Source organism: Podarcis raffonei, chromosome 11 (genome assembly GCF_027172205.1).
Source record: "Podarcis raffonei isolate rPodRaf1 chromosome 11, rPodRaf1.pri, whole genome shotgun sequence".
NCBI classification, from domain to species: domain Eukaryota; kingdom Metazoa; phylum Chordata; class Lepidosauria; order Squamata; family Lacertidae; genus Podarcis; species Podarcis raffonei.
In genome coordinates, this window is record NC_070612.1 from 22,610,913 (window position 1) to 22,627,605 (window position 16,693).

A 16,693-nucleotide genomic window follows, 5' to 3' on the forward strand; every position below is an offset into this window, starting at 1 on the left:
CCCATTAGCTAAAGTGGTGCTTCAGGTTAAGAACAGTTTCAGGTTAAGTACGGACCTCCGGAACGAATTAAGTATTTAACCTGGTACCACTGTACACTCGAACTCAGGACGAAAAGGAGAAATGCGCTAAGAGGACGGCATGCTTGGCAAACCCTCACCATGATCAACTCACACCCAGAAACCTATGTCCCCACCATGGAAGGACGTGTGGATCTTGAATTGTCCTCCATAGTCACTTACGGACTCACTGTTAAAACCGTGTTTATGGAAGACAATCTTACTTGGCTATGAGTGATCACCAAAGAAGAAGACAGGAACAGGAAGTGTCTTGCAAGGAACATAAGAGCTCTGCTGGATCAAACCAATCCACTCTAGCAGCCTGTTTCACATCAGCCAAGCAGGACCTGAACTTAATAGCCCTCTCCCCTCCTGCAATTCACTACAACTGGCATTTAGTGGCAAACCACCTCCAGCAGTGGCTAATTGCCATTGATAGTCTTAAAAATGATGAAGGAGAAAATGTTCTCTCTGCAAAACGGCCAAAGGATTGCAACAGCTGTGAGCTAAGCAGAATACGTAGGCCAGCCTAAGAAGCGAAGTAGTATGAGGCAGATTCCTGTATAGAATAGGAGTTTCTTTTCAGTATAATTTTGACAGTAGCGCTGTGAAACACTATCCCCACTTGGAAATGCCAAATGTTTTGTTGGAGGGTGGAGTTAGGAATAGATAGGGCGGAAAATTTTGTTGCATGGTGGAAATTAGGAATAGATAGGCCAACCACTTAAATTGTAGGAAAAAAGAAAGAAAAAAGAGGACAGAGATTTGCATAAAATTTGCACATGGTAGTTGATATGTATAGTTGCAAATTTAGTTGCAAATCACTGCAGTGTGAATAGAAAGACAGCACAACTCGGCAAAGTGGGGGCAACTGTGACCTGGTGGTTTTTGTGCCTGACCAGTCTGCAGGTTCCCAACTGTGGATGGGTAACTTTCTGAAGGCTCTCTGTTCTGGTGGTTCATTTTCTTTAAACTGGACAGCCCTCCAGAAAAATGATTACTTCTAAATAGAGGGTAAAGTAAAGGTAAATAGACCCCTGACCATTAGGTCCAGTCGTGGCTGACTCTGGGGTTGCGGCACTCATTTCGCTTTATTGGCCGAGGGAGCCGGCGTACAGCTTCTGGGTCGTGTGGCCAGCACGACTAAGCCGCTTCTGGCGAACCAGAGCAGCAAATGGAAACGCCGTTTACCTTCCCGCTGGAGCGGTACCTACCGTATTTTTCGCCCTATAGGACGCACCGTCCCATAAGGTGCACCTAGTTTTGGGGGGGGGGAAATAAAGGAAAAAATATTATTTCCCCCCCAGCCCCCAGAACAGGCAGCTCTCCGCAAGCCGCGGGAGCCCAGTGCCGGGCTCCCGCGCCTTGCGGAGAGCTGTGCGAAGCCTGGAGAGTGAGAGGGGTCGGTGCGCACCAACCCCTCTTGCTCTCCAGGCTTCAGCGAAAGCCTGCATTCGCCCCATAGGACACACACACATTTCCCCTTCATTTTTGGAGGGGGAAAAGTGTGTCCTATAGGGCGAAAAATACGGTATTTATCTACTTGCACTTTGCCGTGCTTTCGAACTGCTAGGTTGACAGGAGCAGGGACCGAGCAACGGGAGCTCACCCTGTCGCGGGGATTCGAACTGCCGACCTTCTGATCAGCAAGTCCTAGGCTCTGTGGTTTAGCCCACAACACCACCTGCGTCCCAAATAGAGGGTAGTTCTCTATAAAGGAGCACACCCTCCAACATCCCAGTGAGGGAAATTGGGACACGACCTTGATGGATGCCCCCTCTCACTCAGACCCTGCCCCCCCAAGCTTCCTCCCATTGACATGCCCTTATGCACCTTCGCCCGCCTGCCCTTGCCCCGGTTGCTGCCACCTCAAGGGCCACAGTGGCTCAGCTTTCCAGCCAATGTACTTCCGGAAGTCAGCACCACACTCCGGATGCTGGCACCGCTTCCGGAAGGAGGTAGAGGAGCGGGCGGTGCATGGGAGCCAAAAAAGGACATTTGGGAATGGAATGAGAAGCCAGAGTGGCTTTTGTAAATCTGGGATGTCCCACTTACAATGGGACAGTTGCACAGTATGACGTAGGACACATGACCACCCTGAGTGGCATCCAGCATCCAAAATTCATCTCCCCCCCCCCCCCGCCAAAAGGATAATATCAGAACAATGTAGAATTTCAAGCCTGGCTTATCAATGTTCTCTAGGCCTCCTTATCTCTATGAAGCCCAGAATATTAGAAAGCTGAAAAGCATAAACAGTTTTCCTAAATAGACTAAAGCAAGAATCTCACTTTGCCAAGACAAACATGTCCTCCTTAAGCTGGCAAAGAGTCCCTGTGTTTCCTTTAGAGGAAAGGAAAGAATGTATGAAATGCACTCTATAAGGAAGAGCTATAAATGAGTGAGGGGATGCAGGAGGGGAAGCCAAGTGAAATCCAAAATAAAAAATCAGGAATAGAAAACTAAAAATAACAAGGAGGAAAATGTGTCATAGCTGTAGGGACCCTCTTGCATTCCTCTTTTTCCATTGTACTTCAGTCTTCAGGAGCATGCTAATATTGTTTCTGGATTTCAATAGCTTTTCAGTTTGTTTGTTTGTTTGTTTGTTTGTTTGCTCTTCCAAAATAGGCCTTTTGCATGCAAGAGGGCAGAATCCTTTGATACGAGTTTCAGTCCATGTGTCCATTTTAAAAGGTACATTTCCTATGAGCTTGAAGAGCACAGAACTTACATCGTTTTGGAAATAAGAGAGGAAATTAAAGTTTATTTTTCCCAATCCTCTTACTGTGATAGTATTACCTTCAATAGAAAGGGTCACTTATGCATTGTAAAAAAGGGGGGGGGATGAAATATATTTGCATAAAAGTTGCAGATGCTAATGTCTATTTATGAAGAATTAGATATAGTGACTACAATGTAAGTGAAAATGCAATCCATGTCAGCATAGTGGGAGGGGAAGACTTTGAGCAGGTGAGCTGTGTGGCTGCTCAGTTTGCTGTCCTGGTGCTATTGGCCATGTTTGGCACCAGCTGGACTGCAGGAGTTTCCGGAAGGAGGCGAACAAGGCACCATTCAACTGTCTTAGGGGCTCCACTCCCAATTTGTGTAGGGTTTTCTCCTTGGACTATTCTTCTCCCGAAACTATCCTGCAAGGCAGTGGAAGTTTAGGATCAGAGTTTTCCTTCTCCTAGATGGGCTACCAGTTGATGAGCCCCATCTGCCCCTCACTTCCCTCTACAGCACATGCAGAAACTGCCTTCTTGACCATTGGACCCACTATATTGGTCTCATCAGCTCTGAGAACATAAGAAGAGCCCCATGGGCTAATAGCATCCTGTTCTCATAATGGCCACCCAATTTCCTGTGGAAAGACTGAAAGCAGGACAGAACTCTCCCCACTTGTGATTTCAAGCAACTGGCATTCAGAAGTACAGTTGTACCTCGGGTTACAAACACCTTGGGTTACAAACACTTCGGGTTACAGACTCCACTAACCCGGAAGTAGTACCTCGTGATGAGAACAGAAATTGTGCGGCAGCAGTGGGAGGCCCCATTAGCTAAAGTGGTACCTCAGGTTAAGAACGGTTTCAGGTTAAGAATGGACTGCCGGAACGAATTAAGTACGTAACCAGAGGTACCACTGTACACTGCCTCCAACAGTGGAAGTACTGCAATCTGTAATACAATCTATGAAATAAGAGGTTACTTGTTATCCCTGGATTTAAAACATTTGCTTTTAGGCTGTGTAAAAATAGCTTATTTCTGCGCTAGAAATAGACTCTGAAGTAATAGTTAACTTAGTGACAGCAGCGGAAAATCTCCATAGCCAAAAAATGGAAGAAAAGTAACCCTCCACCTGCAGCAGAATGTTTGATAAAATCTGTTCTGAAATAGTAATGGTTAAGAGGACATATTTGAGAAGGAGCATCTAATGAGCAAAGCAAATAAGCTTTTGGAACATTGGTTGCTTTTCATCATGTTTTGGAATGATAGATACAAGTATAAGGATAATGTGCGTTTTGTGTTACCATAAACATTTCATTTGTACATTGGTGTAAAGACAAGAAATCAATTGTGTACAAAGAACAAACACAAAATAGGCAGAATTTAGGTATTGTGACTTAATGGAGGAAGAAAGAGGTGCTGTGAACTGAAAAGACAAGCATCATCAGCACAACAGTGACCGACTGTTAAATGCACAACATCTTCTATCTGTGGCTACTCAAAAGTTAAGACACACTGTATTTCCTAAGGGTAACTTTCACTTAAATGCTCAGAAGATTGCAGTCTATGTCAGTGTTCTTGTTCTGTGTATGTGATTGTTCTGTGTTGTATTGATTTGTGGTTAAGTTTTAGAATATTTTCATTGTGTTTTAAAACTGTTGTTAGCAATCCTGAGCAATAGCAGGAGAAAGAGTGGAGTATAAGAAGGATTAATGAATAAATAATATTACTCCAATGGGAAGATTTAAATAACACTCCTGTGTACCAAAGACTATGCATCTTTGAGTTGGGAGATGTGGAGGACATTCAACCCTTTTTGCTACGATGCCCTTTATATACAAAAATTCCTCGATTACATCCTTTGCTCTCTCTCTCCAATTGACCTCCCCTTGAGCAAATCTGTATTTTGCTGGCTGGCAATAATGTACTGTATTTATAACTGCACACAGGTTGCAAAATTTGCCTTGGCTGCAAGTAAGTTGAGAGCTAGGCACCAAGACAAGTATCATAAGGGTGTGTGTGTGAGAAGCGGAGTGCTTTAACTTATGCAGGTGTGATATTTCGCATTTCTGTATGTTTGCTTTGCTGTTGTTGCTGTTCAGTTTTAAATTAATTATTTGTATTTTACGCATTGTGACCAATTGTGATGGCTTATAGCTTTTAGCAATAAAGATTTCATTCATTCATTCAGTACTTTGCATTATCAGTGCACTCCTATGCATATTGTTACAGAACTAACTTCTGCCATTTAGGATGGCAGTCATATAGAATGAAAAGATAAATGGGATGTATGAAAGTCTGCACGTGTGGTTTTCCTGTGTGAATCATTAAGGGGCTACCGACAAAGCATTGCACATTAAAAATATGTTTGCATGGTTGCAGATCTCTGCTTGTCAGTATTTTGAATGATGTCAAAACCTATAAAAATTAATATAGAGTTAGCACAATCATTTCATTCAATTGCGATTTTGTTCCAAGAGATCATTTATTTCAGAGGAACCCCAAAATCAGATAGTTTTGTTTTGACCTCTTATGACAAGCAAAACACATCCATAAATACCCAACTGTAAGCCTTCTAAGAGCCTGTCAATGAACCAGTTTCAACTTGGAAAATTCCTGTTTTCTCTAGACACAATAAAAACAGGAAATATTTACCAAATTCCCAGGTGTCAGGAAATACTTTCAAAACATTGTGGTGATCAAAAACAGACCATGTAAAGACATCCGATGCTGTGTGCAGGTGTTAATAATGGTATTTTCATTCAAAATATATGCTTTGGCACCCCGGCGATGGATTAATCCATGCTCTCTAGCACCCTATAAAAGTTCTATTCATGCTGATCCTCTGATGACAGTGATAAGGAAGACAGTTTTTCATACTGTGCCCATGAATTTTGAGCTATTTGTGTTTCAGCCTGAACTACACTAGCTACAATTTTGTAACCTTAAATTGTCATTAGAATAGCTTTATTTATTTTTAAACTTATTAACAGCAGTGTGTATGTCACTGAGTTATAAAAAGGAAGAAGATCAATCTCTGAAGAGCTGGGGGGACATTCCAGAGCAGTGGGACTGCAGGCATGAGAATGCGAAGTCCCATTGTCCAAGTCCGCTTAGAGATGGGGGAGGGATTTAATTCAGTCCCCCTTTAAAATGAAGCTGCTTAATTTGCATTGTCCAAAACAGTGTGCAAACAAGACACAGTTGTCCTTTTAAGCAATGTGTGCAAAACTTTACATACTAGGAGAAAGTGTGCATATAAATGCATATATCATCGAAATAGTATGCAAGAAGAATAAATACTATTAAGGAAAATATAAATATTGGGGGACATATGCTTTGCAAAAATGTGCATGTTAGGCAAAATTGCATACAAAAATATTTATATCAAGAGAAATTCACGTTAAGATTCTGGTGATTTTTTATGAGAGCTTTAAAAAAAACACCTCAAAATTTGGGCAACTGATCTTAAAACAGGAAAAATTATAAACTGAAATTGACCGACTTTCCTATGGCATAGCATTTCACCTATAGAACCATGCTTGCAAATACTGTAAACTAGAGAAGGAAGGCAGCAAACTGATCAATTTATGGAGTCTTTTTATCCTTTATTCAGTATGACAAGATTCAGAATGCATTCCAGCCTCATTCAGCTCTCTGTTGTGGGTATGTGATCCTTAGTCGCTGATTGTGTCAGAGCCTTTTATAGAATGCATTTTGGATTATACCTCCAGCCACCGTTGCATAACATTGACCAGCCTTCAAGAACACTCCTTTATTCAATGACCTCTATAGAAGCCAGGATTGTCTCACTAAAGAGGAAGCTGTTTGAGGTGAAAGGGGCCCCCAATAATTAGAAATGGAGACTTCAAGTGAAATAAATCAATTTTCCAGTGTATAGAACCATAGAATTGTAGAGTTGTAAGGGATGCGGGTGGCGCTGTGGGTTAAACCACAGAGCCTAGGACTTGTCGATCAGAAGGTCAGCAGTTCGAATCCCCGCAGCGGGGTGAGCTCCCGTTGCTCGGTCCCAGCTCCTGCCAACCTAGCAGTTCAAAAGCACGTCAAAGTGCAAGTAGATAAATAGGTACCGCTCCGGCAAGAAGGTAAACAGCGTTTCCGTGCGCTGCTCTGGTTCGCCAGAGGCGGCTTTGTCATGCTGGCCACATAACCCGGAAGCTGTACGCCGGCTCCCTCGGCCAATAAAGTGAGATGAGCGCTGCAACCCCAGAGTCGGTCCCAATTGGACCTAATGGTCAGGGGTCCCTATACCTTTACCTTTAAGGGACCACACCCCCTGTAACACAGGAATCTTTTGCCCAATGTGGGGCTGGAACCCATAATCCTGAGACTGAGTCTCATGCTTTTACCGACTGAGCTTGTTTTGCTCTGTCTTAAAAATGGAAAAAGGAATGTAACTCAAAATTAGATTACATGCCGAAAGTCCCAGTTTCAATCTCTGACACTTCTAGTTGTTGTTTAAAGGATCACTGTATATTGTGACATCAGGTATTGCAGGGATGGCTAACGTGTGGCCTTCCAGATGTTGTCAGACTACAACTCACATCATCCCTAACTATCATGAAGAGAATGTGGAAGCAATATGTTTCTATCTGATTTATTGGGCAATAATACACATATACAGTTATAAACATTGAGCTTATTACATGCACATTCAAAGATCCATCATAGTCACAAATATCTGACAAAGAGCAACAATAAAAGAACTAAATTCATGAAAGTATTCACAGCACTATTTAAATAAACTCTCTCATTATGCCTGCCAAGCCACATTTATTGGACTAAAAAATTTCCCGGAGGAGCCTCAAATCTGACTTGCTTCGAAACGATCCATTGACTTACACAGGAATTGTTTGCACTTTTCTGTACTGCTGATTGTGTTGGCACTTCCATTGTGAACTCCCGTCTTCAGGTTGACAACTCAGCCTTACAAATTGAAGCCAGTCTAAATGTTGGTCTACTGCAGCAAGGAAAAATTGGTTCAGCACCAATAAATACATTAAGAGGCCTAAGGGGCTGCCCCTAACTTATTTTTTACACTTTGATGACCTGTAAAAGTTTCCTCTTATAAAAACTCCACATCTCCTACATAAAGTTCATTTTAATTCCAGCTTCCTTCATTCTGTTTCCACAGATGCATTATTTATGTTATGTACTATTTGTTATATTTGTTCTAGTGTTTTTACATAATCAGTAGCTCATATAATCTACTTAGCAGTTGAATCACTGTTTAAAACTGCTGTAAACCTGCCTGGGTTTGTCACACTTGAGATGTGTTTTATGAGCTGTGGAAAGTTAGCTGGTGGTCTTTCCTGTGTAAAAGGAACCGAACAAAACTATGAGGGTGCAATCCTGCAGACAAGCAGCCTTAATCCCATTGAATTTGATGGGATTTATATCGCTGAAATATGTGGTTTTAAGCCACCATTTAACACTGAACGAAGGGCGCCTAAGGGTATGGACACATTTTCAATTGGGTAAAGGCAGCAATTCCCACTTACCAGAGAGCATAGTAGCGTGTAACTCCAAGTAGACATACACAGGATTCAACTGCCTGCAAGTTTAGCTGTGTCTTGGATTGTGGCAGTGCAGCCTGATCCTAGGCATGCTTACACAAAAATAAGTCTCACTGAATTCCATGGCTCTTACTTCCATGTAATATGCGTAAAACTGTAGTCTTCATATTCAAAATTAATACTGATTTTAGTCCCTTTTATTACATTCATCAGTCTATCAGGATATCAGCTATGAAATTTACATTTCCTAACTTTGGTGGACTTCTGTCACCATACAATTCCTATGTTTTAAATGAATGAATATTTTGTGTAGGGCTTGCAGATTTGAGATGACTCCTAGATTCATGTGTCCTTTCAAAAAAGTTTACATTCAACAGTTCATAATGTACTTTAGTATTCTAATGACAATTAAGATGTGTTCTTTAAAACATGTACACTGTACACAGTCTTACACTCTTTTCCTGAAGTTACAGACTGGATTCGGTTATTTGTTTATTACACATTACTATTTCCTTTGCTGGAGCAGATTGCTGAACATTCATTATAAATGTGAAGAAAGCACATCAGTTTTGAAAGTCCTGCCCATATAGGCTAATATCAGCGAGGGTTTAGCCATTTCGTTATTGGGGAGTTAATGGCTTTTTCTTTGACAAAATCCTCTTTTACAGAATTGCCATCACCGGATCCCATATCATTCTCTGAAAGTTTAAAATAGAGAAAGATTATTAAATAATTTTCCCCCATTCCTTTGTCCAGAACAGGGAACCGTTGGCCCTCCAGATGTTGCTGAACTACAACTCCATCTGCCCCAGCAAGCATGGTCAATGGCGATGGATGATGGGAGTTGTAGTTCAGCAATATGGGGAGGACCACAGGTTCTGCACACCAGATCTAGAAGATATTTAAATATCAGGGCTACAGTCATGGAGACCTTGTCCCTCCATCCTCTTCTGGTCTTCAGCTTAACAATCATTCTGTGTATTATCTCCCACTACCATACATAGATCTAACCCAAACTTGGGTCTCCAGCTGTTTTTGGACTACAACTCCCATCATCCCTAGCTAGCAAGACCAGTGGTCAGGGATGATGGGAGCTGTAGTCCAAAAACAGCTGGAGACCAAAGTTTGGGAAGCACTGATCTAACCAATCTTCCTCGGGCGTCCCTTCCAACTCTACAATTCAATGACTCTATGATTCTATGCCCTTCAAAAAGGCTGTGCATGCAGAATAAGTTACTTGTACATGCAGTCCTGGAGAGGTGCATGTGGTTGTGTAGTCTGATGACTGGGTGTTATGGATCTCCAAAGCACAACTATGTTAATCTCTTGGGACAAAGGCAGTAAGGAGTCCTGCCGCCCAACAGATGTAGAAGGCCCCCAGGTTCATTCCCTGGTTTCTCCAGCAGGGGTCTTCTGTCTGAAACCCTGGAGAACAACGTCCAACAATGCCTGAAGGAACCAGTTTCCCCATTCCTGCTTTGAGAAATTAACACGTACCTGCATGTGGAATTAGCTTTAGTCTGCTGGGGGGCTTTGAAGCAGCCAGTTGGAAAAATGAAAATTTCAGACATTTCCCAGTTACTCTGTCACATATGCCAGACTGGCAGTTGCAGGTTCTTCGGCACTCCAGTCCATAGGTCCCGTACGGACACTCTGCAAGACAGAAAAAGAAACAGCAGTGAATCTATTATGAATCACAGGGGGTTGGACTAGATAACCCTTTGGGGCCTTTCCAGTTCTACAATTCTATGATTCTATGAATTCCTAATTATGGAAGACTCTGATTATATACCTTGAACTTCACTTCTCCCACCCCAATGATTCAAAGATCTTCATAATAAAACAATGTGAAAATCAATATAAAAGCAATTCAAGAAGCAAAAAAGCAACAATGCCAACATGTGTGTGTTCATATCTCTTCATATATTTTCCACAGTTGCAAGCATGTTAATAACATTACTTTATTACTTGCAAAAGATATGTTCAGTTAAATTGTTTTCTTTGCCTTTCCTGAAGGCTAAACAAAGATCTCAATCTTCTAAAATATATATAATCAGGAGGAACAAAGGATGCTAGCTAGAGATAAACTGGTTGGAATTAAACAGTTATCTCTGCCGTGTCATGAAATAACAAATTGTTACGTTATTTATTAGATTTATTAGGTTAGCGAGCTTTGTTGTGATTGAATTGTTGCTGCCAAGGCAAAGGAAAGGTGCTTGTGGGATTTTCTGCCTAAATTGCCAAAATATTTGCCAGGTTTGGGTCCCTTGTATTTTGGCTTTTTTGGGAGGGTTTTGCTCTTTGCTGCTGTACCTCAGGTGGTAAAATGCCTTTGTCCAGCAGCCCTCTCTAGGGCTTTCCCCCATCACCCGCCAGATCAGGACTCCTGTAGCAGTATGGTTTTCTCTCTCTGTATTATAATACAGAACATTGCCTACAGTCCTCTATATGATCTGCATTAGCGTTTTTATCTACTGAAGACTTTTGGGAGTTTTAAATGGTAAGTGCCACAGAACCGCACTCCCCTCTCACATTTGCTATGCTAGACCAAAGCATTTAAGCAGTGGACTAAACAAGCGAAGCTGGATGCCGTGGTTTACTGACAGAGGCTGTTTTGGTGTGAATGGAACAGGAAATGAAAAAGCAAATATTACAAGATGGCCTTTCCTTCTTACCACAAATAGTGACGGCCCCAAGTTACCCAGTGAGCTTTGTAGCTGAGTGGAGATCTGAAGCCATATCGCCACACCCCAGCCAAAGTCTGACTCTAACCACTACATATTTAAAGCTTGCTAATGTGCCAGGAAGACAACTAAAAAGTCAGTCCTGTTGCAAGACATTGGATGCTGCTTTGACACAGCAGCAGAAAGCAATTCCACGCTCCTGAAATTAAAGCAGGCCGTGAAGCAGGTTTTCATTTACATCCATTTGAAATGCAAACATAAAATCTCCATTGGCTAAAACACACATAAGAATTGTTCTCCTATGAATCTCTTCTAATTACTCTTCACTTGCAGTGACCGCACCACCATATATATTGTGCAAGGGAGACTCAGGGGGCTTCCAGGCTGTTGCTATTTTTGAGTGGGATTCATTCACATACTGGCAAATTCAGTGATGCAATGCAAGTTGGTTGGGAGGTCTTTCGCAACATAGCTGCCCCCTATCCCCCCCCCCAAAAAAAACCAAACTATTTGTTATTTTAAAAAGTGATGAGGGCAGGAATGCATGGAAATGCATGAGAAAACATGTGCTTGATGCAACGTCCCATAACCTCCCTGCAAACATATCAGAATGAATGCTCAATAAATATCCAAAGATTGTCTAATCTCCCTGCAAACAAATTAGGAGAAATGTGCAGTGAACAGGCTGTCTGGACTCTGGAAGCAACCTCAAAAGTCATTTAAGCCTTGCCTAAGAAACCACTCAAGTACCTCCTTCCAACTAGGACTCATCACCTACAGGGACATGCTTTCGTAGATGGGTGAGGAATTCTTGCATGTGAACCTTTTCAGGGTCCCACACAACCCATTCCAGGCCTGCTCTTGCGTAGCTCTTTAATAAGCTGTAATCAGCCTGCTTGGGAAAGAGTGTGGGAAACTGACTGCAGCACCTCCTCTGACTCCCAGCCTCTTTCAAACAGGTGATTAGCTGGTTTGAAGCTTATTTTACAGGAAGGTTCTCGTTCCCCATTGGCTCAAAACGTAAGCCTGCAAGCCTAAGCACCTAAGTAAATGCATGGGACCTGCAACATAATGTTGTCATGCCCAGTGATCCTATTCAGATTACTAGACACGCCATTCCATTCCCCCCACCCCTCAGTCAGTAGTCCACTGTTGTTGTTGTTGTTGTAATTCTACAAACTTTGGATTCTCCCAAGCCTCTGGCGCATAGGAGCCAACTCCTAGAGGCCATGAGAGTTTCGGCACCCCACAACAAAATATTTGAGGGGGCTGGTCCCCCGCAAAGTTGATGGGCATTCCCATTCAAATGGTGTTTGTGCACTGCATCATGTGATCAATTTTGCAGGGTGGGGCTGACCTGGGCCCCCACAATATTTTTTTCAAGTTGGCACCCCTGCTCTGGCATACTGATAGTGCCAGCCAGTTATAACATAAATTCACTATCAGTGATAATGATTCCACTGAAAACGACTCCACTGACTTATGATCTGTAGCATACATTTAAAGCATACCAATGCACGTTTAAAGCAAATGGTTCCCCGAAGAACCATTCCTAGGAATATAGTTCCACCCTCATAGAGCTACAGTTCACAGCATCCTTAACAAACTACAGTTCCCAGAAGTCTTTAAGGGAGAGCCATGGGCTTTAAATGCACGATGGGTGCACTTTTAGTGCAAATAATAATGTCTTTTTTGGTAGCCAGCTGTGAGGAATCCAAAAGCCAGCTTCCGAAAGCTATTACCCCCTAGGCCGAAACCATAAGGACATGTACATTTTTATAGAATCATAGAATTGGAAAAGACCTATAGAGTCATCTAGTCCAAATCCCTGACACTGCAAGAATCTCAACTGTCAATGGCAATCCAATCTCTGCCTAAAAGCCTCAAAGGAAGGAGAATCCACTATGGGAGTCTGTTCCACTTTTGAACAGCTCTTTCTATTGGAAAGTTCCTCCTGATGTTTAGTTGAAGTCTCCCTCCTTATAATTTGAAGCCATTGGTTTGGGTCATAGCTTGCTCCATCCTCCATGTGACAGGCTTTTAGTTATTTGAAGATGGCTACCACATCTCCCCTTTACCATGCAAAATATACCAGGTTCCTTCAACCATACATCATAGGGCTTGGTTTCCAGACCCTTGGTCATCTTGGTTGCCCTCCTCTGCACGTGTTCCAGCTTGTCAATATCCTTCATAAACTGTGGCACAGGTGTGATCTCACCAAGTCAGAACAGAGCTGTACCATGACTTCCCTTGATCAGAAGACTATACTTCTGTACATTTCCAGGCACCTAACAATCTGTATATTAGGTTACGTATTAAGCAGAGTAAAAGTGGTAGATTGGACTAGTGTATACAACTTCAGACTACAGATGGGAGAATGCAATTTTAAAATGAGCTCCTTGTATGTTATAGTGGTTAATGTGTCGGACTAGGGCCTGAGAGACCAGGGTTCAAATCCACATTTCATCATGAAGCTCACTTGGGCCAGTCACTGCCTCTCTGCCTAACCTACCTCAAAGGGCTGTTGTGGGGTTTAAAAGAAGAGGGGAAGAACCATGTATGCTATTTTGAGCTCCTTGGAGAAAAGGATGGAATATAAAAACAATAAACAAGAAAGAATAGGGGGAAAAGACTCTGCCCATATATGTCAAACTAGTATCAGACTAGTTCATTAGAGAAAAAGGTTTAACATTTTAATATGAGACAGCACTCAGCATTTCTTTTTTAAAAAAGTTCATGCACACCCCATGGGCAGTCTGAAGCAGAACAATAAAAAATTGTATTACCTTTATCTGACAAAGTACTGCTTCTAACAAAGTTGGCGCCAATAGGGGCTGTATCTCTGACAGTACAAAACACCTGTTAGGTGCTGGGGAGGAGAGGGGGGGAAAGGAGGCACCTGCAGGGATATGAAGGCTCACAGGACCCATCTTGGTGCTATGGAAGCTCTGCACACCTGGGATAGCTTTTTCTGGTTCACGAAAACAGATTGTATCCAATTCAATGTGATTCTGAGTAGACTCATTGACATTAATAGACCTAAATTAGTCGTGCCCATTAATTTCAATGGGTCTGAGTATGACTAACATTGAATATCACCCTGTATCTTCACTGCTGGGAGTGGGGTTCTCACCCCACAAATCTTTTGTACCACAACTCCTGTTGTGGAGTGCAGACTACGTTCTCTTGGTCGTCTATGCTCCTGGTCGGACATCTTCACCTAGGACCACCCTCCTGAGAGCTTTTCCCTCTGTGCATCTCTCCCAGTCAATCACTAAATGTTGTTCCTGATAAAAGTGTCCTTTTCCAAATGGATAAGGCCTGGGTAGTTTCTGGAAGGTACGGGGTTTAAGACCTACCTCAGTGATAGATTTCGCTGGCAGCCTCAAGCAACCCTGCCTCAGCCTCCATTTGCAAAACATAGAAATTACGACCTACCTTACCAAACTGTGAAATGAAAGCACTAGACATAATATTGATTTAGCAATAAATAACCATTTGTGTCTGTCTCCATCTCAGAGAGGCTTTTGCTATGCCAGGATAATTCAAATATGGATGGGTGTTGCTGTTGCTTTTAAAATAAAGAGTACTAATTGTGTATTTCTGGATGAAATCACCAGCCACTACACACGGAGAGTATCGTCCTAATTGTCATGACTGGCAGTTTTATCCAGCGACTGTCCTTTACCTTTGCAGATACCGAACTCGTCACCAAAATCATCCTCTTCAGAAAAAAACTGGCACTTCAATCCAGGGCCGCATTTCACGCCATCCATCCCTGCGACGGTCCGGTAGCACGTCTCTCCCAAGGCTGCAGCACAGACTCTGCAGCAGCCGCAGTCATCCAACACCTGCTTCTTACAGTGCACCAGACTTTTGCATTCGCTGCTGTTGCAGGACTCGGGGCAGTCCACAGCATACTTGGTACTCCAAGTAGGTCCAGCATTCGTGGGTACCAAAAAGAGAGTGAAGACCAAAAAACGATTCATGTCTTTTGGTGCTAGGTGCACGGTTTCCACTACAGAAGAGCAGGTTGAGAAATTTAGCTCTGAGGTCTTCTTCTGCTGCTGCTGGGACGTAGCAGTGAAGGACCAGAAGTAGTAGCTGGGAGATCAGCTTGCAGTTTTTTGAGCCTTTATACAGCCTACTGCTCACCAGGCCTGCCGTCGTCAATTTCCTCAAGCTGTCTTCTTGCCAGCCTCCCTTGTTTTACTTTGCGAAATCCAGGATGAAGGTTGGATTAGCACGCTGCTGCCATCCAGGAATTGAAAAGCCTGAGCTGATGTAATCTGTTATGTTTAGTTGGGTTGTTTTCCAGTGAGGGCTGAAAACTCTCATATCCGTCTCAAATGCTCAAGGATGTCTGCCAGAAAAGTGCACGGGGGTGGGGTGGGGTGGGGAGGAAGAGCAGTAGTAGGTTACATACCTTTCCTTCAGGACAACATTGGCTCGATCCCCTTGCAAATCACCCTTTTCACTCACAAAAGCAGCTCCCAAAGTCAGAAAGAGAGATTGTATATCTAACTACATAGCTGCCATGGTCAATTCATTTTCTAAACCCCTGCTACCAACCTTGGTAATATAAAGCGATGTCTTGTTACTTTAAAGTAACCTTCCCTGACCTAGTGCCTTCCAGATGTTTTGGACGTTGGGTCCCATCAGTCCCGGCCAGCATGGCCAATGTTCATGGGAGTTGTGCTCCAACAACATCTGGAGGAAACCAGGTTGGAGAAGGGCGCTTTAAAGAAAAAATATGGTAGCACACCTGCTAAAGGAAACTCTTATTTGGAACAAAAAGAATAATCCCGTCAACATTTAGGTTAGGTAGTTAACTGAGGCACTGTGTTCAAAGAGACATGCCAAAGACTACATAGTAAGATAGGTGTCAAGGTCTTGTGTTTTCACCTTCAGATATCTGACAGTTATCAGTTCAGTATCTTTTGGCTGATTTGCTGTTCCCAGGAGCAGAGGACCAATTTATGGGCATGATTCTCTGCCCAGGCTCCAAGTTACCTTAAGGCCACAGGGAAGGGCTGCAGCTGAGCGTCAGAGCATCTGATCTGCATGCAGGCAGTGTCAAGTGCGTGCCAAGTGAGGCTGAAACAACGCAACCTCCTGCCTCCTGAACTCCATTGACTCTGGTGGAGAAATTTCAGGTCGTCCATTGGAGAAGGCTAAATGTTCACATTTCTTCCTGTTCAAACGGCATTCAGGCTTTCAGAGCCATTGCAAGGAAGCGCCAATAGAACAGCTGCTCAAACTCAAGAGGTAGGACAGAGATACTCTGCTCATGAGAATCATTGCTGAAGAGAATAAATCTTGGAAGGCGATGGGCCTTTCTTACTTCTAATTAGGAATTTGAATCTTTTGACGTTTCTATTCTTCAGTGCCACTTAGAGCAATTTTGAACATGACAACAGTGAGGAAGGAGCATGACATGTAAGTGCTGATCACTTCTCACTGCCTCGCTCCTGCCTGTCCCAGAGACAATCTCCCCATCCTCGGCGATGGACACTCCACCAGGAGAGATGCAAAAGTTTCATTTTGTACAATGGGGGGAAATTCACAAAAGGACGCACAAGACCCTTGGAACAGCTGCTTCTCTTGAGTCACCATGAGCCACCCTGAGAGTCTCCTTGGATCTTCCAGAACATAAGAACCACACCCGGAATACTGGTCAAAACGCACCCGGTG

General features: G+C 43.0%; 1 protein-coding gene across 1 annotated transcript; it reads right to left on the reverse strand.

Annotated features, from left to right (window-relative positions):
• Window positions 1–8,305: 8,305 nt before the first annotated feature.
• Window positions 8,306–15,323, reverse strand: ESM1 (endothelial cell specific molecule 1). The gene is made up of 3 exons (XM_053408490.1): window positions 14,688–15,323; window positions 9,813–9,968; window positions 8,306–9,013 (listed from the first exon to the last, which is right to left on the reverse strand). The coding sequence occupies exons 1-3, from the start codon at window positions 14,986–14,988 to the stop codon at window positions 8,913–8,915; spliced, it is 558 nt and encodes a 185-aa protein (XP_053264465.1). The 5' UTR covers window positions 14,989–15,323; the 3' UTR covers window positions 8,306–8,912.
• Between the last annotated feature and the right edge of the window lie 1,370 nt (window positions 15,324–16,693).

What these genes read in the sequence shown, in the direction of transcription:
- ESM1 (XM_053408490.1), bottom strand. Translation starts at nt 14,988, where the DNA reads ATGAATCGTTTTTTGGTCTTCACTCTCTTTTTGGTACCCACGAATGCT. An exon ending in CGAGTTCGGTATCTGCAAAG is followed by an intron (nt 9,969 to 14,687) that starts GTAAAGGACAGT and finishes TCTGTCTTGCAG; the next exon opens with AGTGTCCGTACGGGACCTAT. An exon ending in AAAGCTAATTCCACATGCAG is followed by an intron (nt 9,014 to 9,812) that starts GTACGTGTTAAT and finishes TTAAACTTTCAG; the next exon opens with AGAATGATATGGGATCCGGT.